Source organism: Trachinotus anak, unplaced genomic scaffold, assembly GCF_046630095.1.
Source record: "Trachinotus anak isolate AG129_WGS33_773 ecotype Australia unplaced genomic scaffold, CSIRO_AGI_Tana_v1 ptg000004l, whole genome shotgun sequence".
In the NCBI taxonomy this organism is placed as follows: Eukaryota; Metazoa; Chordata; class Actinopteri; order Carangiformes; family Carangidae; genus Trachinotus; species Trachinotus anak.
This window is the reverse complement of record NW_027273855.1, coordinates 24,332,323-24,355,146: the sequence shown is the minus strand read 5'-3', so window position 1 is coordinate 24,355,146 and position 22,824 is coordinate 24,332,323. Positions and strand designations below refer to the sequence as shown.

Genomic DNA, 22,824 nt, shown 5'->3' with positions numbered 1-22,824 from the left:
CATGAACTTGTTTTCCTCAGCAGCACTGGCAGCCGTGCTCCTTGGGGTCCCTGCGCTGAAAACTACTTCACTGTGGAACACACATGACATTATCTCAAGCACTCATGTGTCACAGTGTCACGCTGAGCCAAAGTTCAGTAATTCAATGATTAGGAATCCAGTCAAAGGAGAAATCCTTTCATCAGATTGTGTGTGTGTGTGTGTGTGTGTGTGTGTGCGCGCGTGTGCGCACAGCAATCTATGTTGCTACCAAACCTTCCCTCCAGGTGAAAAGATTTCTCTGAAAAATACTTTTACTTCTTATCTGATTGGAAACAAATCACATTAATATTTCACCTGATGCCTCCAGCAATTATTTCCTCTTAAAATGCAGTCTGACTTGGAGACTCGGATCGTTTTATCATCTGTGAAGTACAAATAAAACGAAAGAAAAAAATTCAGACCCACCACTGGGTCTTGATGAAGAGAACAAGTCTTTAAGGAATTTAATTAGTAGTCTAAAGAGGAGTATGTACTCTGCATATAACACACTGACCATGTCGGACAGTCCTGTCACACATAATGAGCAGCTTTGGTAATCTTCAAAAAAGCGCAAGCTCATTTTAATGCTGTCATTGTAAATACCTTTACACTAATTAAACATAAATCCAAAGAAGTTCATGTGCCACTTTCAAAGCAATAAATTAAGCAGCAGGTAAAAAGGCAATCAGAGACACCAACTGTCAGTCACTGACTGCGGCACCTGCCGTGCTTCACAGTGGTATTTTAACGTTTCAGCTGAGCAGATTTTCAGTGTTTGGCTCAACAATTTAAGATTCTCCAAATCAATATCACCCAGACTCTCTATTCAATTTGCATTTCAGTCTTAAGCCTTGAAGACCTAAATGGTAGCAGCAAAAAATGTTTGCAGATTGCTCCTTTGTGAGGATGGGGAGGCTGTGATCAGCCTGGATTCACAGCAGTTAAAGCAGAACTAAAACTTCTTAAAGCAGAGAGAAATTTATCAAAGCATCCTGCAAACCATTCTGCCGTATAATCTCCTTCTCTGCTGGCTATCTGTGTGCTCATCACTCGTATTTTCGTTACAATATTGTGAAATTTACAGCTCCTGTCTCAGTCCTCACACACAACCTCAGTGAGCTCAGAAGCAGACGTTTGTTTAGGTTTGTGCACATCAAAAAGTCAGTCATTCAGTGAGCAAAACAGACTTTTACTGCTGTTAACACTGATTCCTTAATCATGATAGACATCTACACCTTTCTTAATTGATCTTTTTGGTCAGTTCGGGGTAGGGATGTCATAAGAACTGATACTTTGGTACAAAATCAATTCCAAAATTCACAAAATGTGACGGTACTTGTTTTCCTACAGCACCAAAGGTACCCTAGATGTTGTAGGTACTGGAGGTGTGATTCTTCTAGGACTGGCGTGGGCAGCGTAACAACCCTACAAGCATTTTAGTCTGACCACAAGCTCAAAGAGAAGAAAGAGACAGACACAGTAAACAATAACAACATGTAGAGACGCTTTGTATTTGACACTGATCTTCAGGGACAAGTTATAGACAACCAGAAGACAGTCTGCAAACGCCACAGGGGGAAACATGTCAAACTTATCAAAGCAGCTCAAGGACAGGCGTCCACATCTGTACACAGAATTCAGTTTCAGTTGTTAACTTTATATTAACATGTTCATGTCCTGAAATTACTGTTACTGTTATGGTTTGTGAATTGCGACACCTGTGATCTGTTGCAGCAACGCTCCACCCACAGTGTTCGCTAAGGCTAACATTAGCCCGTTTAGGCTAATGCAGCAACAGATCAGAATGTGAGCTGGGTGCTTGCGTTAGCGGGCTAACGTCCTTAATGTTATTGAGAATTGTGGAGTTGCAATAGTATTGCATTTATTAAGCTGTAAACACAACATTGAGATGTTAACTCTTAGCTGCTATATGCTCCACTATGTTCACCATGTAGTTGCTAATTTTGTTGTTTTGTACAGTTGGATTTATTGGAGCTTTTTTTTTAAACTAGATTAGAGTGAACCAAAACAGTGAAGTTTTGGGCAGGGAATCCAAAACAATGAGCTGAAAGACACTAAAACACATGGTGATAATTCTCAGAATCAGAATCAGAATCAGTTTTATTACCAAGTATGTTTCCACATACAAGGAATTTGTGCTGGTGGTTGGTGCAAACAGTAACACGAATAGACTTAAGGTAAAATAAGAGTAGAATTTACAAGTTAAAAATTAAAATAAGATTAAAATAAAAAATATACAACAAAGATGTGGGATATTTGCAATAATGATAAAGACATGGGGAATGTAGTGCAAAAAATATAGACAATGTAAAAAAAAATATAAATATAATCTGTATAGATATTTACACTGTGCATGTAACAGGAATGAGCAGTAGTTCTATAGGGGGGCAGGGGGGATCGGGGGGATCAGTGACAGTGGGATCAGTGACAGTGGGGCTCTCTAGCCTTGTTGATAAGGCTGATAGCAGACGGGAAGAAGCTGTTTTTGTAGCAAGAGGTTTTGGTCCTGAAGGACCGCGGCCTCCTGCCGGAGGGGAGTGTCTCAAAGAGTTTGTGTCCAGGGTGGGAGGAGTCAGCGACAATCTTCCCTGCACGCCTCAGGGTCCTTGAGGCGTACAGGTCCTGGAGGGATGGTAGATTGCAGCCAATCACCTTGTCAGCAGAGTGGATGATACGCTGCAGTCTGTTATTGTCCCTCTCCGTGGCAGCAGTGTACAAGAAGTTCACCATCATTGTCCTTGGAAGTTCAACCTGCCAAGGACTATGATGGTGAAATTCTACACCTCCATCATCGTAGGGTTTGTTTAGGTTTCGTTACTATAAGTGACACCTTTCACATTACTTTTAATCATTTGATCCATTGTCAATATAAAAAATCTTGATTAGAGCAGCTTTAAAGTCACAGGCAGGTAGGCTGAAGCTGTTGAATTGACTTTGAATTGAGTTTACTTTTGTTCAATGAGAATTTGTTTTATTCCCTTAGATGCCAATTAAGCAGCAGAATACTCAGGACAAACATACCCAAAAATAGAAATTAATTCCAACATGGCAGAACATGCAGTTTTGTCTGTGCGTTCTTAAAAAACTGTGTAAAGTTGATTTAAACTTTATAACAGGGCATTCACAAATACATAAATAAATAAATAAAGCAATAACCCAGTGAGCAAAACTCCACCACAACAAGCTATTTTCATGTTGCCATTTCACAGTATGAAAGGTACAGCATTAATGCAATTATGCTGCATTAATAAAAACAATGCTATTTAGCTGCTTTGAATGCAGGGGCCAGGTATTGTGCGTTCTGGCTCGCTGTCACACTGTCATGGTTTAATGAGACAGAATAGAGCAGAGCCACCATTGATGGCGTCAGTAACACCTGTGCTTTTATGACTGCTGTGGAAAAGGCCTCTGGCTGCTGACACAACTGCACCGTCGGCCGATTGAAAACGACGATTTAGGAATTTAAAAAAGAAGAAGAAGAAAAGGCAGGTTGGAGACGCTGGCGTGCGATGAAAGCATGAAGACACAAACAAAAGGCTGGAAAAACTGAACAGATGGTTTCAAGCAGACGTGAGACATATTTTAGATCAATTACACACATTCAGCGACTATTAGAGGCGGTTATATGTGAAGCGTCTTGTTTTTCCGCTGCCAAATTTTGTGCTCACAGTCGGAATAGTAATAATGAACGCAAACACCTTCACACCAGCATCTTCCTGCTCCAGCTGCTAGCTAATGAACTTTCTCCACTGGAGCACAGAAGTCACGAATGCACACCACTGGTGTTGTACATCCTGATGCTGATTTTCAAAGGATTAGAAAAGTAATTTAGCTTTTACAGTGCATATCAAATAGATAGAAAATATCTTTCTCTAATTTAGACAAACTTGTAAATGAGCAGAGAGAAAAGCAGATGTTACCATTTTTTGCAGACGCCCTAAAACCTGGTAATGACTTGGAGAATCAAAAGTAAAAGGCAGTGTAGAGCAGCAGTTCAGGGAGGTGGAACAATTTATATCCTTATTACTTTTAATTCTAAATATTGTAATATATTTTCCCATATTAATGCCTGGAAAAATTTCAGACACCCCTAAAGTGGTCCATACCATTTCTTAACCTTGACGTTAGCTGACCGTCTCGTCTCCCTGCCTCACTTCATCAGCGGCTCACAACCTCAGGTTGCGCGAGCTGATTCAGACACTGTGGGTAAATGTAAGTAGCTAATTAGCTTGTTTTAATACATTTAACTTTCTTACCTTAAGAGTTTCTGAATTAATTTGTGTCAAGCATCTATGGATGAACCCTGAAGTTCAGTAGTTCCTAGCTTTTTTCCGAAGTTATAGTTTAGCTAACCAATGTTAGCGATCAGATAGCACAGCCTTTCATTTCCAATGGTAACTTGACATTTCATTACCAGTATAAAATGTCATAAACACTGATGCTCAGCCATGAGCAGAAAGACAAGGGGTGATAAGTTGTTTTAGAGACACATTTTGAAATCAATATAGAGTTTATTATTTGTTTATTATATAAATAGTGCTTTGTGTAGCTGTGGTGGGTTAGTTAGTCTCTTTTTCATTTGGTTTTTAAGCTCCTTTATTTTCACTCAGGAATTCAGGAGATTTACCTGGTGGGGTGAACAATATTAAAATCCATGTGTAATGAAGGCTAAGTAGTTATATTAGCAGCAATGGAAAGTAATTAAGTACATTTACTCTAAGTACTGTACCTAAGCTCAATTACTAGTACTTGTACTTTATGTATTTCCATTTTATGCTACTACATGCTGATGAACTTGTAGAAATGTTGTAGTCCACTACATTTATTTGACAGCTTTAGTCAAACAAGCAAGATGCTGTAGGGACTTTAACACTTAAACATGTGCCTGTGCTGCACCGGTTTACCTTTTGCCCTGAAGGAAAAGTTGACCTCCTCAATTACCATTGTAAAATTCACAGTCCATACAAACTGAGTTTTAACCCTCCTGCAGCAAAGTGTTTGAGAAACGGAAGAAAAGTGGGGCAATATTGATTGTCACGTATAACGGTTATTGTATTAATGTGTCTGTGGTTCTCTTCAAAAGTCAAACTAAGAGAAAATGGAAATCAGTATATTTGAAATGACTTGTAGCGTTCATTTCGTGTACAGGCTCAACATTAGGTGACTTATCTCTTTTTAATTTCAAAAGTGTTACGAAGATGCTACATCAAGAAAAAAAGCTGTACTGATCCATTCGGCTCCAATTCTGACGAATAAGAATGGAATAAAAAATAATAATAATTCAACAAATCTCTGAGGGAAATAATTCATTTAATTTCATAAAATAGTTCTGAATGTTTCCTGCTAATAAATCACCAGTTTCTGCAGATGCAAAGCTTTAATTAAAATAAGTGGTTTCTCCTTTATTTTGCGTGAGAAAAGGTTCAACTTTTCCCGCTCAGCAGTGGGTCTGCTTCATTACAGCACCATGATTCACAGTTATAACTGCAAATAAATGTTTCAGCTGTCAGCTGATTAAACTGTCAGACACACACAAGTTATGTAACACCTGAATCGATTCTAACCAGAGCTGAGATACCTCTCCACCTTTTGAAGGGGGGGGTGGTGTTGCTCATTATGTCATGGCTACAGTGCAGATGTGGTCCTGAATCGGCCTTGGAGCTCCTCCCGCAGCGCTGGGAGAGCAAATGTCCCTGACCACGGCACGATTACATATTCAGAATAATCACACACCCAAAGTACACCAGCCCCAGCTGGCCTCTCAAGTGTTATCTATGTTGTTCCTCTGCCAGCAGAACTCATACAACCGAGGAGTTTCAAATCCTTCATTACTGATTTGTCTCAAAATAAATATGAAGTCGACCCAGATCGAACCCATTTCTGACATGAAGTAATTCTGCACTAATCGGTCTTATGTTCACAAATTTTTTTTTTCAGTTTTCAGCTTCTGTTGTCTTGGTGCATGAGCATCTCTATACGCTTCTCAGGTCTGTACAATGAATCACATCCTGGGCTGATTGGAAAATAAAATATCTGTACAACAAAACAGAAGAGAAATCCAGAAAATATACTGTGAATCCAATCAACGTTTTACTCATTATTATTATTATCATTTCTAGTATCACATAATACTCTTAAACTTTTGCTTTGCTCAGTAAGCTTCCCTGCAGTCTCACAGTCACTCATATGTGCTCCATACAGTGCAACTCATATAACTTCAGCATGCGCCCTCTTGAAGTCGTTGACGAACTGACAGATCAACCCAAAGAGCTCCTGAGAGTCCTGATCCGCTGGTTCTCCAAATTTAACCTGGGCAAGAGAAAAAAAAACAGGATTGGAAATTAAAAACTTTAGCCTGATATCAATTACACCTCCGGACACCTTTGAGCTTATAAAAATTTGTTTTACAATTAACAGCTGAAGTCTGGCATATTCCTCTTAACAATGGTCTTTTGTTATTATCACCTCATACACTGCCTCAGCATGCAATCCATTCATTGAGTCCACTCATACAGCGAGGTAGACATGTAGTGCTGAATTAACACTTACACCGAGGTGGCTCACAAGGGTCACTGGCAGAAAAACGTTAGTAATTCTCAAGTCAGACTTTATCAGAAAGGGTCAGAATGAATAAGTGAACTAATTGGCTTTTAGCATTCAGGGGGCCTGCAGCCTGAAGTTCAGCCTCCAGCCGCTGCTGTTGCTCACTCCTCGTTTCCTTTACCCCTCATTATTTTTACAAATTTCATCACATACTAAATTTCTTTAATATGTAGATATGATTACTGATAAAGAAATATGTACTATAAATGTATATTTATAATAGTACAAGCAGCAAGCTGGTGATATTTTACAGTCTTAAAAATCCTGTGATTTGTTGACACAATTGAGATTTGAATTTGCATTATATTCCATCAAATGAGACATTTCCACAACAAACCGATGCTGAACAGGCACAAATTGGTGCATAAAAATTCAGCAGGATGCAGGAAATAAAGTCTATAGAAGCTCCAAATTTCCTGGGGGAGGACACCCAGACCCCTTGGTTAATGTGTGCCCCCAGTGTCCAAACAAAATCTGTGCCTATGGCTGACAGTGACTATGTTTGTGTTACAGTGCCTTCTGACATTTCAGAAAGGTTTCCACAGGTCTGAGACGTCTGTTTTTTGACAGCAAGAGGGAGATGTCAGCTGATTATTAACACCTTGTTCTCTCCACAGTATATTACACTCTCACCTCAGATATCAGAATACTTGCATGCATTACATGCTGTGCCTAAAAATATCAAATCCACCATCACACTTCAGGACGGCTTTAGGAGACATAAAGGGAGTGCCTATTGTACAACTCAATGTGTTTCCATTTTAACGAGTGAGGATAAGAAGGATAATGAGATTGACTGCTGGTTGCACTGGTTGCATGTGTATCGTACCATGGCGGTAGACACTAAGCTACAAAGTGAAAAGAAAAAAAAAACAGTTTATGATTATTCTCAGCTCCTTTATCTTCAAGCTGGCATCAGATATGCATAGTCGGTGTACTGAAGCAATGTCAGCAGTGGAAGGCATTAAAAAATGAGAAGTAAATCAATTATATTTTCACAACTGTAGTCAAACATATATGCAAAAGTAAAAGGGAACACTACACTTTAATCCCCCCTATTTAATTTAATAGATTGTTTATAACACACTATAATGTTGTAACATAAAATGTCTCCTTCCATTTAGTGCTTTGAATGTTTTGTAAAAATGATTCCTCCAGACTAACAACTATAAACCAGACCTCTCTGAAATCAAGCCCTCAAAAATTTCATGAGCCTCCTCTATGTTTCATGAATTTGCATGTTGGCTATTCAAGGGCATCATTATGAATTCTCCCCTGTGACAAGATGTGACTAAATATGACGCCTTTTCCCCAACCTGCTGCTCTCTTGCAAAACACCACAGCCCAGTCAGTCTCAATCACTTTCTCCAGTGTTCCTGAAGGGCTTTATTGTATATTCATGAGGTTTCACACACAATAATAAAAACAGGGCGCCCCCCCAAAGTGATATTCGGGGAGGACGGGGACACAGGTGGGATGAGGGGCCGTCCATCTTTATATGCCACTGGACTGATTTTGACTAAGCTTTGAAGAATGATGCTCGATGGCACTCTGATATTAAAACTAGACCCAGAACAGCCCAGTAGGGATGCTACAATTCAAAAAGTAACATTTCAAACTTTATTATTAATTAGAGTAAAAAGAAAATTAGCTGAACTATACATCAAATATATCAGGATTCTGTTGGTCCAACTCTGGCACTGCTGCCTGGTGATAAAAAATATAACTCTTGGCCTGAAGGGGCAGGGGACACTACAGTTAAAGGTCAAACTGTTAAACTTTAAAAGGCCACAGCCAAGACTGGTTTGTGTGGTAAGAATAAGGAATAATGTGAAATCTGTGAGCATATTTCACTTAAAAGATATAGTTTGACATTTTGGGAAATACGGTTATTTGCTTTCATACTCAGAGACAGATGAGACGATACTTTCAGAAGATATTCTCATATCTGTACCGTAAATAAGAAGCTACAGCCGGGGAGGGAAGTTCACTCATCCGCATATGAGAGATGTTTCTCTGATGCTCTGGGACATTGTAGCAAAATTTAAATTACAAGTAGTTTTTCTTATTTGCAGACAGATTCAGCAGATCCATCATGAGAACACCACTCCAAAGCCTCGTCTACAAGCGACCCGAATTCCCTGCCCAAATCAGATGCTAACCTGCTAATCTTCCTGACTGGGAGCAGCGTGAAACAATGCATGCCACCATGACAGGTAATATTTGTGGGCAAATTCACCGTGATCATCCAGGGGTGTGTGAGTAGGTAGGGTCCGTCTGACGTAAAGTTCGTCATCGGAGGGTGTATGCCACGCTCTGGTGCGGACATCTGCGTACCCACCAACTTCTGCTACGCTACAAATATAGCAACTGCACTTGGGCTGGAAAACAAACATGGACGCTGAGTTTGAAGAGAGGCTGTGTCCACCACTACCTTTACCTCACCTACAGTTCACCTCTAAAAGAATACAAATACAACCAAATGCCTTGTAATTCTTCTTGCACGGATTTTGCCATTTGGTTCTTGGTGTGGAACACGCAGACGACGATTTACTACATCGTTTTTAGAGCCCATGTGAAACCGTTGTCCGACAATCTAAAGAAAGTTTGAGGAGATGTTTCAGAAAGTTTGGAAAGTCCTTGTCCGACCAAGTTTGTTGAACACTTTCTAAGAGACAGTAAGTCCACCAATAAATGTGGGCACAGCCCAGGGAGGAAGAAGTACCTTGACCTTTCAAATATGAAGCTGTATCTAGCAGCCAGTTAGCTTAGCATCTCTACAGAAATGAAATTGTTATATCTTGTTTGTTTAGTCAACACAAAAACCAAAGTGCAAAAGTGACGATTTGTGGTTTTATGACTGATTTCACCACTTACAAAGAAAGGAAGAGATGCAGGTAGAGAAATTAAGAGGGTTGTGAAGATTTGAGACAATGATGGTTGAGACTACTGGGCTGCAACTGAATAGCAGAAGGATGTCCCTATTATTTTGTACATATATCACATGGGCTGTGTTCAGCAACTTCCCCCTTTGTTTACTGGTGTAAGCAAAATTGTCTGAAAACTTTGCAGTGCACAGGAATCTAATTGTGCGCCTGGTATAACACAATTCCCGACTAGGCCTAAAGCTCACAGCTCATGCTATCATATCTCAGCGCTCACACCCAGCAAGAAGGGTAAGTGGACTCTCTATGATGATGGATTGTCCATAGAGATATGGGAAAGGTGAGAAAATAGGCACCACTTTCATATTGATTGTCTTTGGTGGGGACTCTATAAAAAACATAGCACCTGTTAAGATGTCAAAAATAGGCCTCGGCTCTATAAACCTAATCTAACCAGGCTAGTGAGCAAAGAAAATGTTCTCCTTCACAGGCAGCGTGATAAAAGAATACACCAGGACCAGTGCCTCCACTAAATCTGATGATATGTGTGACAAGAGGAGTTTTCTTTCTGAGAGATCTGATGTTGAGGCAAATGTCTAGTTCTAAACAGAACTCATTAAATACTACTATCATGTTTGGTCCAGTCAACATCAGAGAGCACTTAAATCAAACACTTGCAGTATGAATGAATGCATTGTAACAGGTAACAGATATATTTAAAATGAGATGTCACTAAATGGGGAAAAAAGATTACGAATTATGAACTATTTTTTCCACAAGAATGATAAAAGAAAAAATGTGTGGTATGTGTCCTTGTGGGCTCATACATCACTTTTATCAAAACCACATCAGGAACACACCAGGGGTTGCTCTTACAGCCTCTCGTTTGTAATCATTGGTCGACTATTCATGGAAGTGAAATCACACATTAAGAGTCAAGATGAACTTGTCCCTCACACTTTCTGGCTACAGGAAACTGTGGAGATTGTTCACTAATCCAGAAGAAATTATCCAAAGGACTGAGCATAAGATATTTCAAATCAGCTGTGCTTGCTGTTAAATGATGTGTAGCACACTGGTATACATCTTTTACCAGATGCATTATATCCTCATGTAAGCCCTCAAGGACACCTGGTGCAAAAGATGTAACCTTGGGGACTTCTTCCTCTGAAATATATGAACTCTCCCGGTGTAGGGTGGGGAGATCAGATGACAAATAATTGAAGAGGCCCATCTAGACACTACTGGAACAGAGGACCATCCATCTCTGGGGCTGTACAAAAGAGATATTGAAATAATAACTCAAGGATTACCAGTATGACAGAGTAGAGTTTCTTCATCTCCTCACAAGTCTTTGTCAGTGCTGCGAGATCCGTGTTGTACTTTTCAATTGTTGTCTGGGGTATGAGAAAAAAGCACAGGGAACTCTTGGTGAGATTGTTCATCCATTCATATATTCATTTAATCAGTCAATCACAGCTCAAACGGAGCGTGACAATCACTGTTAAAATGGCTTTACTGTTATCTGTCAGGGGTTAAACTCGTCATTGCCAACTTTTAGAGATAAAAATCAAACATATACTGTTTAGACTGCAAAGTGTCTTCCTGACACAATGTATTTTTGGACTGGACACAGCTGCATGCAAGTAAATGTACGTTATATTTTATTTATAACAAAGGAAGGCAGAGAAAATGTTTGGCCAGAAAAACAGAAAATCGCTTGTCTGAATTTTTTTTTTGATTCATCAGATTTTTAAATGGTGACAAACTCATATTGGGCTGACAACCATCAAAAGTAGATTTTGATCACCATGTTTTGTATATGTGCTTCTTTATCATGTTTTGTGAAGCAAAATCCAAGAGTCGTTTAAACAAACTGTTTGCCTCTTCTTTCCATTTTTGTGCTCTATATCTGAAGCTAGAGATGGGAGGGGATTAGCGTAGCTTAGCTTTGCATAAAAACTGGAAGCAGCACGAAACACCCAGTGTGGGAGTGGTATTGATCTTCTGAGAAACTCTCATCAGAATAAGAGTATTTCCCAAAAGGTCGACCTGTTCCATTAAAAACAAACTAAATGACCACGATCACATTTATATAGTTAAATTTACATTTTGGAGCTTTTGACCACTAGACTTAAAAAAGTGCTCTATAGCAATGTTTTAATGTGGATTGTAATACATATAAATACAAGTAATAGCTGTAGCTGAGAACTGAATGAAGAGATTTACAAATTTATTATTTGATAGAAGATCTGTCTCCTGAATTTAATGAGCAATTTTAACTCCTACATTTCACATATTTCCCAGATTTGTACTCAGACTGGACGTTTATTTGACAGCTATAGTAACTAGTTACTTTGCAGATTTTAATTTTTAATAGTACAAAACATAAAATAATAAATTATGGTGTTTTATTATACATTTAACTACCCAGCAGTGCATGAATAATAAAGTAGTTAAAATTAGCCTCACCTTTAGCAGCTGCAACAATTGGGGTGTTACCACATAAATGCATCAATAACTGCAGTATAATCCATTAGTGTAAAATACATTATTCTGAAATGTAAAGTAAATACTTTTATTTTTGGTACATTAAGTTTATTTTTTATGTAAATACTTGTGTACTTTTACTGAAGTAAAATCTTTCTTTCTTGTGATGGAGTATTTCTACAGCGTAGCACAGCCAGTTTTACTCGAGTAAAAGGTCCACCACTGCATGCCGATGTTAGTAAAACTGGCCTTTCAGCCTGATTTAGCAGATATTAGCAGATTCAGGTAGTAAAACGCAGCAATGTAGAAGAAGAAGAAGAATATCACTGGCTGATGTAAGCAAAGCAGGTTGTAAACAGCTAGTTTGGGTTAGAAACACTGGGGTGCCATGTTTGTTTACAAGAGGACACACTGTACCTTTAAATGAATGCATAAATAAATAAGTTGCTACGGCACCTTCAGGTCTTTGGAGAAGTTTGGGTGATGAGCTCCAGCATTTCTCTTCTTGGAAGTTTTTCTGTACTGAATGACTTTCTGTAGTTCATTCTTCAGGACTGAAGCAACACACACACACACACACACACACCTTGGTTACCATCCATCATATTTGAGCGCTGAAGCAAATAGCTGCTTTAAATCAGATGCTGTCTCCTGTGTGATCCTGTGAAGTTTGTGCAAGTTGTGCTTGTGGCAACTGTTTGTAAGTCATCATATAGACAATATATTGGATTGAGCCCCTGAACAGTCCCTGGACAATGAGGTCATGGTGTTTCAAAACAAGTATCCTGAAACTAAAATTACAGAAAGATCTAGTAAATGTTACTATCATAATCACAGATAACTTACATTGGCACAAAGAAGGAGGGTCAATATTACACAGATCGCAGCACTTTTAAGAACAACAGTCTTTGGGCACAGTAGTAAAATGTGATCTACTCACCATCTACCTCTGCGGTGAGGCCCTTGATGGAAGCTATCCAAACAAAGAGAGAGAGAAAACCAGGGACACACAGAAAATACACATTTCACTTGAGAAACCTCGACTGAAAAGAACCACACAGATTTCTCTTTCAGCTTTGATCAAATCTCGATCAGCAAATACCTCCAGGGACAGTTTCAAATTCTGCCAGCTCTTGGGTAAAAGTGGCCAAGCACGTTTCATGCAACATGATCTGCTCCACAAGGGCATGGAGCAAGGTGAACTTCCTGTCTCTCCCACGGAGCTGGGTGAGCTGGTGAAAGAGAAAACACACGGTGAAAAAGCCTATACAAACCTGTGGTCCCCTGCCACACAGCACAAGGACTTACAACACAAGGTAAAGAAGGCATATGTGCTCTATATATCTACGCCTGTTTGTGCTGCTGCAAAAAATGCAGCTTCCGTACTGAAGGTCAGGGAAACAACAGGATGACAATGCTCCATTTACACTCACTGTATATTAGTGCCAGCAGTAATTGTGATTGCATTCATACTACGTTACATTTGTATGAAATAGTAATAATGACTCTAAGATTCAAGCCATGTTGCAATTGATGGTGCCACACGATTAAAATGTAAGAGGGACCCCTGTAATCCTGTGATAGGCATTCAGTCTGTTTCTAGGTTATGTTGTCTACCAATTTAAGGCTAAGGCAAAGCCTCTGAGGGCTACATATACAAGGCATGCACCAAGTGTTGATGCTCAAATGTAAAAAAACAAAAAAACAAAAGAAGAACCCACCAAAAAATATCTCCGATAACCTCGATGCATTTTTCTTGGAAGCAGTCAGCCTTTAATTTGACGAGAGTCTGTCTCCGGCAGCAAAAGTTTACTCCTCTCAATTAGACCTGGAAACACCTCTGAGAGTCACAAGGCCTCGGCTTCATTAAATGGAGCAGAGGACGTTTTTCCTCTGTGCCAAGAGCACTGCCCCTTAAACCTTCCCAGTTGATGGTCTTGCACACAAAAGAGAGGTTCAAACTAAATTCAGAGGAAGGAAGAAAATACTCTTGCAAGGCCCTGACAACAGTGAGAAAGGAATAATTTTGGGACACACAGCCTTTGTTACTTTCTTGCTGAGGTTTCAATGAGTCAATTGATAGCTCTCTTATATCTGTCCAATAGATGAGACTACTAAAAAAACAAGCACATACTGTAAGGTTGTCTGTGCAAGCAGCTTGTTAAATTGATTGCATTTATGTAGTGCTTTTCTAGTTTTCGATCGATCTCTCAGGAGCTTTACAATCAAAGCCATATTCACCCATTCACACGCACCTTCCCTTTATACCATAGACGTGCATTCACGCACCGATGATCAGGGGCAATTTGGGCAATGCAGGCTGGAGGAGGCTGGAGTTCCACAACCTTAATGGCATGGTTTAATGTTGGAACCATGATGATAAAAGCCCTTTAACCTTGATGAAATACTTATTTGAAAACACAATCTTTCCCCATATGTAACCTTTGATACAAAAGCTGAAGTGTGAAAACAAGATGTTGTGGTTTTGTTGGGGATGATGTTTATTGGCCGGGCGCAGTGACTTCCTGAAGTGTTGTCGTCACTGTGAGGTTGCACAATAACCAGCAGAGACTTCAGGAAATCACTGATTCTGTCCAAGACATAGTTGTTGTTGGTTTTTGTTTTATTTGTTTTTTTTTTTACAGATAAATCAAATGTTATTTAAGTTTTTAATTTGTTGGTTTTAGAGGTGCTGGTATACAAAAGCTCTAAAGCTCACAAGTTAACATGTTCATCTTGTTTATATTAGTCTCCTCTGTCCTTAAACTGATGTGTAAAAACCGATGTATAAAAATAAAACCGTTATGTGCTGGAACTATTTCTTCTCGGTTAAGCTAACTGGGCGCTGGCTGTAGCTGTATATTTACTGGACAAACATGGGAGCGGTATTGATCTTCTTATCTACCTCTTGGAAGGAAAGCCAATAATCATATTTCCCAAAGTGTTCAACTACACCTTTAAATAAACCATTAAAAAAAAGACTCAGACTTTTCGGCTCAATGAGAATCACCGGCTGAGTGCAGTAAATGATGGATCACTTTGAAGTGATTCAGATACTTGCCACACTTTGGCCAAAGTTTCAATTCTCCTGTGAAGCCCGGCAATGATACAATCCCACAACTGTCTGAATGATTGTGTCAAAGTGTCAAAGACACTGAGTGAACCTGAGTGACATGAACAGGAAGCACGAGACAGAAAATTGAAAGAAGATGCACAGAAGCCCTGCTGTGTATATCAATGAGTAGTCTTATTAGCCTAGTGCTGCAACTCAATCAAAGGTCAGGCAACAGCGGTGGAGTCATACTTTAGTTAAGGAGGAGAGGCGGAATCCCTTGGCCTTTTCCTTTCCGGCGTTCTCGTTGAGGTAATTGCCAATGGCAAGGAGGTACTCCAGCACGGAAACAAATGACCTGCAGTGGTACAGCTGCATGCACATTTTGATCTTCTGGTTAATCAGCTGGAAGACAAACACAGGGGCACAGAGCAGAGTCATTTTGTTCTGTAATCCAACTGCACACAGGCTCCTGCATTAATTTCTCCACACAACAACTTCATGAAATTTAAGTGGAATGAGGCAGAAGCTTGTTTTTGGGGTTTTCTGTGCTGACAGCGTGGACAAAAATAACTCCAGGCTTTAGTATTTTACATGATAAAGATAAACAGCCCCCTCACAACACCTCATCTGACCCCACGAAATGAATAATCAGGGCCTTGTTGTTTGGCAAGATTATTATTTGGTATGCAATTGTGTCAAGTACAAATATCCCTCTAGAATATCACACAATTTCCCTGCTTAACCAGCTCTGAACAGATCCTGTTGAATATGGATAGAAATCATACTGGAAAAACTGAAAAGAACTGAAAATGGGATTTTATGTTTTAACAGTGGTGAGTTGAGTTTGATGCTGTGGGAATGGTGGTGCTTGACTATTCCAAATAAGGTCTGTGGCAGCCAACAACAATACCCCCACCATATGCTCCTGTTTTAACAATAACTTCCCAAAACCTTCCAGTGCAACAGCCTCAATTACACAGCAGACAAAGTAGATACCCAGCGATATTATATCAACTGGGTTTGCACAGGAGCATCTGCACCATCACGGCAAAATATTGTAGTTTGTATAAAAGATAATTAAAACAGCCCAGCTCCAAATTTAATATAAATATACATAAATGCATCCACTCAAATGTGATCTGGGGAAGCTAGCGAACCCCTCCCATTATGTAAAACAGGACTGTTAGCTCATGGGTCGTCGCCATGCACGGCCCGAGCAAGCCAAGCAATATCATAGCAGGAGGTGTGTGTTTGACATTTCAGTTGGAAGGAGCTGTATTGCATTTCCAAAATAGCATGGTTATGCTCTAATTTATTAATTTCCCAGTCATCCTCCACCTCCTGACCTGGCAGCACAGGTGAGGGAGGTGTGGGTGGAGACTAGCCCAATTTGTCTCATGCATGGCGTGCAGACAGTCCCTGATGGGCGGCTCCACGCTGCTCTTCACTGGAGGTGGGGAAGTTAGTTGGATGTGCATTTGCCAAACCAAGTCTTTACTCCCAAATATCGTTTGAAAACACATCTAGTATATAAATGTACAGTGCGAGCCCACGAAACCTACTGTTATCATCCGTTTATTTAGGTGAGCCATTGCTGGAGGAGGCACAGAAGGCCTGCTATCAAGCAAATGCTTTGATTGTGAACTTTTTTTTTCTTCAAAACTTTATTTAAAAAAACTAAAAATTGTTAACATCCAATCAAAAATTTGTCAATTCTTGCAATTTTTATGAAACATATGTTCTAATTAAACGAAAAATAGAAAATATAACATTTTTGATATTAAAAGGCTGTCACACAATTGTTTACTTTGGTTGCTGAGCAACTGGTAAGCAACACACATACCTGCACACAGCAGTAACGTGGAAATGACCGTGGGCAGCAGACATGGATGACAGCAGGTTAGTAATGTTGCTTAGCTAACAAAATGTTCACAACAGAAACAGAAGCAACAGCTGTAAACACAGTGTTAATACAGACGTGTGGTTTTAACAACTATTCAACAGCCTGAGAACAGTTAAACCAGGTGTCTGTGCTCACTTTAGAGTAGTCCGTTGAAATCTGAAGAACTTGGCTTAGGTCTTTCATGTGACTATAGCCTGACCACATACTGTGCCTCACAAAGAAAAATGTGACATTTCAGAGGCTAACGATGCTCTAACTTCTGTTTCACGATGACTTTTATTGCAAAATGGAGCCGCAATTAACAAAAGTGCTGAAGCAAACTTCATTTGGTTTTGCTGTGCAGTACATTAGAGCTCCAGGGGGTACCTCCCTGTCCAGAGCCCTTCCTGTCTACTGCATCACTGGCTTTGGTTCTGTGTCTTTGATTCTCTTATTTATGTTTGGAAATGGGCGCAGACAAAGTGCAGCAAACAGCTGAGAGACGGAGCCAGGTCAGGGTAAAATCTGTCATCCTGGCAGTGAATCTCAGCGCCAACAAGCACACTGTAGGTGAAAAACATTCCCCAGGTGGTGACTTCTCCTTTCTCTCTCCTCAAGCCCTGCCTGTCAGGTGGCGAGTAAATCCTCCTTAATGTTCGAGCCTTAGAAGTCTGTCATGTCAGAGAATCAAAGGATTTAAAGTATTCTGCGACAGACAGGACCCCAACCTCTCAAAATCTGAACATGTACTGCAAGACAGTGGCACTCACAAACTGTGGATTATGTAGAGCGGCGTGCTTTTTGTCAGAGTGACTGCACACAAATACCAAAGTTTGATTGAAAAATAACCTTTTTTTTTAATAAATCTAAGGCTGTAGAAAGAGAAACAACATCATGAACAGCCGAGAGTAAATTGAAACTTAATGAAATTGCTAATCTTTCTTGTCGAGTCATCTTGCCAGCACACAATATGTTTGTCTCTGTGTTTTAGACAAAGAGAAATTACTGTCGCTGTCAATGGATTACAGTGCCATCATTCTTATCCATTGTTTCTCTTCGCTCGCAGACAGTCAGCAGACAAGAGATTAGGACTGAAGCACTGATGCTGAAAGAAACAGAGAGAATCAAATAAAATAAAAAAAAACAACAGAGGAGCTTTGAGGTTTTCTTGTCTGACTGCAATATCTTCACATCCTGCAGTCCCTAATGCCAAACACAACAATCCTCTATCTACCAATTAGTCAATTATATGATTATATATATAAATATATATATATATATGCATGTGTATGTGTGTGTATGTGTGTGTATATGTAACCTTGTGCTTTTTAAAATTTTATTTTACCTGTATTCATTTTTTCATTGAAGAGCCTGTCTTTGATGAGAGTCCATAACTTTGCAGAATGAAGTTAAATTGTGAAAAACCCCAAAGTGAGTTTTCAGTGGGTTCTGACGAAGATGAAAACGTATGTATGTTTTACACCACCTACAGGAAAGTGGAACTTGATTTGATTAAGATCCATCTTTCCTTATCTCCATCAAATGAAGAGAGGTGTCTTAAAGTGCCTCTATTTTCAAGACACTTAACCATCCAGCAAACACAATAGAAACTACTTCACTTGCCACTTCAAACATAAAACTCAAACTGGAGGGAAAAAAGCCTTCATGTATTAATGTCAGTTTGTCCCTAGATGTTCTCTTCTGAATGTATCTGAACATTAGTATTTGCATTATGGAATAAATTTGCATGTTCGTGTTTCATCATGTGCCTGTGGTTTTAGCCTTTCTCAGCCTTTTAAAGCAGCTCAACATCTGATTAAACCTTTGACATCGGCGCTGTGGGCAATTGGGTAAACTCACAGGCTGCAGGTCGTTCATGCTGATCGGGAGCTCTCTCAGACTCAGCAGCAGGTCGAGCTGTGTGCTCAGGTAGGGGATGTTGCACATCTGCGTTGGGGGAGAAAAAAAAACATCTGAGTATAATAAGCTGTGTGGATACAGAAGAGAGCACAATTACCACATCGTTGCACAAGCTATTTCCATGTGATTATTCAGAATTATCTAAAAACAGTGCTGCAGGGAGATACCGGCGTTAGATGGCTGCAGCTTGTTCTTACAGACTCAGGCTCTTTGGCAAGATTACCTCAGGCAAAAGTGGAGCGCTGTGGGCCTGTTGACAGGCTGATTTAACAGAGAAACTTAAGGCTTGACACCTTGAAACGATTGGCTGAGCTGCCTAGTCGACCTTTGTGTTGGCGCTAACCTCTAATAAATCACTCCACGTTGTCAGGCCTTGCTGCTCGTGCACAAGTACCATCTCGTAGAAGCCAAAGGGCACTTGGTCTGATGGATAGTTAAGGAAAGGTGTAGAAATTCTAACCATGCAATCATTTAGCTATTTAAAAAAAAAAAAAAAAAATTCCCAGAATGTGTCATCCTCCATGCTCTGGAGCTTGTCACATTTCCTGACACGTTTTAAATTTGTAATGGGAGTTTAGGAGATTCTATGTCATGGTAACACCGTTATACTTTAATTCCTCCTTGGCTAAAACTGTGTTCACACATTAGTCACTGACTTTAAAGTAATCATATTATCACGTATTTTTCGGTATTTATTTATCTCAGGTATTTGACTTTTTCTCAGATGGCAAATGTTCTGAGAACCAACTTTGAGATATAAGAGGTAATTCTCTTTTGTAGGATTTTTTTTTTTTTTTTTTTTTTTTTTTTTTTTTTTTTTTTTGCTTTGGCAAAGCACAGGATTTAAATTCTGACATGATGAAATGATGATAGGCAAGATTTAAGACCTTATGTACAGATGTGCCTAAATGTGTTGGTGTCCTTACATCTCAATGAAACAAGGCTCTGTTCTTCCTGAGAAATGTTGAAATTAAAAGCTCTTTCATCATTTCGCCGCTCGTCTGCCACAGAATAAAACAGGAAGCCATGAAAAGAGCAGAATTATTGCGTATTCTACAAAGATCTTCTACAATGGCCCAGACAGAATGATTGACACCCCGTAGCAGTGGTGATGAACCAGTGGGTTGTAGTGATATTTCAAGCAGACTGTTGTCTTCAGTTAATATCGCAGGTGTCTACAATCTGACAATCTGTCATTCAGCCTGTTTAAATGGAGAAAAGTCCCCATTGTGCTGTTTGGTGTCGCCGTGTTCACCACACTGAACTTGGACAAGAAGAAGAAAAGAAGATGATGAGACGTCTGAGGAGATAAGAGGGAAAATAATTGCCTTGAATAGTAAAGCTCAAGCCTGCAAGTCCATCTGCAAGCGGCTCAACGTGGGATGGGATCCTACCACCCCCCTCGACGTGGCCACAAGAGGAAAACTGACGTCGAATTGATTAGAAGAAAAGTTTGAAAGGTGGAAAAAAGAACCAAGGTAAACTTCAAAACAGATTCCTGGTGTCCAGTCACACCATACGTCGCTTTCTGAAGGAAAGTGGGCTCCATGCAGGGAAACTCCGGAAGACCTCACTTTTGAACAAACTGACTGGAGTTTGATAAATTGCACGCTGACAAGCCGCAGTGCTTCTGGGAGAATGTCCTTTGGACAAATGAAACAAAATTAGAGCTTTTTGGTGAGTCACATCAGCTCCACGTTCACATAAGACAAAATTAAGCTTTCAAAGAAAATAACATCATTCCCGCTGTGAAACACGCAGGGGGCTCAGTTATGTTATGGGCTTTCTCTGCTGCATCTGGCACAGGGTGCCTTGAATCTGTGCAGGCCACAGTGAAATCAGGAGATTATTAAGGCATTCTGGGGCAAAACATACTTCCCACTGTGTTTCAGTCACGGGTCCTCCAACAGGATAATGACGCAAAACATACTGTGCATCTAAAAGCACCAATGAATGTCTGGGAAGAAAACACTGGTCCTCTGAAGTTGCCTGCTATGAGTCCTGATTGAACGTCTATGGAAGGAGCTGAAATTCACAGCTGGGAGACGAGAACCATCAAACCTTCAAGTTTCTGCATGTCCTCTGCTTTCCTCTCTAATACTAATTCTAAAGCAGTACACTGCATTTTTTTGTTACCCCTGATATATTTTTTGGGTTATAAGCACATGAAAGAGTGTATATTGGTATTTTTGAAATCCCCCAAAAATGTTTGCAAAAGTCGGGATTAAGCAGCAATGGATTCCCTCATTTAGCTAAATAAACAAACAAAATCATTAAAAAACAAAAACAACAACAAAAAAAAACTGTATGCACAGTGTCTACAGGATTACAGCTGCCGGCGCCACCGGCTCTGTGCAAGGTACTGCACAGATCACTGCTACACATCAGAGAGTGACAGCCTGCAAAGAATGATTAGGAGTTTATTAGCTCATTTAAGGAAAAGGTCAGTGCTTCAATACTAATATAGTGAGATTTTTCTTTTATGGTGCAAAATGTAGTTCTTATATTCCACTCATGTGTCCTCCACAGCCATCCTGAGAGCAAAGTGATTATTCAGAGCTGTTTGATAATCAGACCATTCACAACTGTCTGTAGGAAAAACAGAACTTAAAGCCTCCAGCCATGCTACCAGCCCTGTGAGGCTTCATTTAGCCACAGAGGTGCTTGAAGCTAAATGCTAACATCAGCATACTGGGAATGACGGTATTAACATGCTGGTGTTAACTGTGTGTGTGTTATCATGCAATTAGTGCAACTGCAACTAATCATTATTTTCATCAGCTAAAATAAAATAGTGAAATCATAATGATTCATAAAGGATGTGTCAGTCCTTTCATTTTCTTTAATAATTCAATGGGTTTTAGTGGGAGGATGTGTGGGATGACTGAATATCCCTGAACAAAAAAAAAAAAAAAACCCTCAAAGGAGTGAGCAATCATCTCTGATTCTCAACTTCAACTGATGACATCTCACTTTCTATTAGATGCGCTATTTGAATAGTATCTGCTGTAGTCAAGTGGTAAAAGAGGCCTCTTAATGTTGTCTATTTAGCAGCGTTCAGGCTGATTCCCACAGTCGCCATGTGCATCCAGACATACATGTGCTTTCCACAGGAGATGTCACCCTGACCCGAACACATGGAATTTCTTATGCCTGGTGACAAACATTCCTGAGAGGCACTGTGGGCTGATCCTGCTGTTCATCTGCTGCGCCTCCTGCAGCCTTGAGCCAACCACACACGGGTCAGATGACTGCCAGGCATGCTGGGAGGTGATAAACAGATGAATGGGGAGAGCTTGTCATGACACCTACGTGAATGAAGCCCTCACAGAGGAAGTGCAGCCATCGTACTGCTGCAAGTCAAATGGAAAAAAAGGACGTACCTCCATCATGTACTGGTCCACAATATGCAGTTCTGCCACGGGTCCCTTGTGGGATTTGTACATTTCCACATCATCCACTGTGGGGACATACCTAGGATAATGAAAACAAACAGCAATATCACTGCTCTTGTTAGATGCCTTGAAAATGTATTTTCTTAACCGTTGAAAGTGACGAGTTTCCACATGAACGGACAATTTTCTGCCAAAGTAAGAACAGGCTGTTGTTTCACATTAGAGGTTTTCTGTATTTGTTGCTCGGGGCTCAGTAGCCGGTGACAGTTGTAGGATTGTTTTGTCGCCGTCAATCAAATCGGATCAAACCTCAGTCACCCAGTGCAGAAGCAGCACATTAGCTGAGCTTTTGAGAGATATACCAGGTTTCTTTTTGTTTTCAGGGGCTTTGACAGACTGACTCCTTCCACTGTGTCTGTATTTGTTAAAGGAAAATTACAGGATCTATCATAAGGTGAAGTTTATTTAGTTAATCAGCCTTTTCTTTCCAGTCATCACGAGGCTGGAACACAACCCCAACTGATCTGAGAGACTTACTGCAACAACATAGGC

General features: G+C 40.0%; 1 protein-coding gene across 2 annotated transcripts in view; it reads right to left on the bottom strand.

Annotated features, from left to right (window-relative positions):
• Positions 1-5,333: 5,333 nt before the first annotated feature.
• LOC139621084 (uncharacterized) overlaps positions 5,334-22,824 on the bottom strand; it is a 33,027-nt gene continuing 15,536 nt past the window's right edge. For both annotated transcript variants that reach the window (XM_071477317.1, XM_071477318.1), the window contains 8 exons: positions 22,261-22,351; positions 18,818-18,904; positions 15,325-15,477; positions 13,123-13,252; positions 12,961-12,993; positions 12,477-12,574; positions 10,844-10,927; positions 5,334-6,351 (listed from right to left, as the gene is read on the bottom strand). In XM_071477317.1, the coding sequence (XP_071333418.1) occupies positions 6,250-6,351; positions 10,844-10,927; positions 12,477-12,574; positions 12,961-12,993; positions 13,123-13,252; positions 15,325-15,477; positions 18,818-18,904; positions 22,261-22,351 (778 nt within the window). In that variant the 3' untranslated portion in view covers positions 5,334-6,249. The remainder of the gene's footprint in view (positions 6,352-10,843; positions 10,928-12,476; positions 12,575-12,960; positions 12,994-13,122; positions 13,253-15,324; positions 15,478-18,817; positions 18,905-22,260; positions 22,352-22,824) is intronic.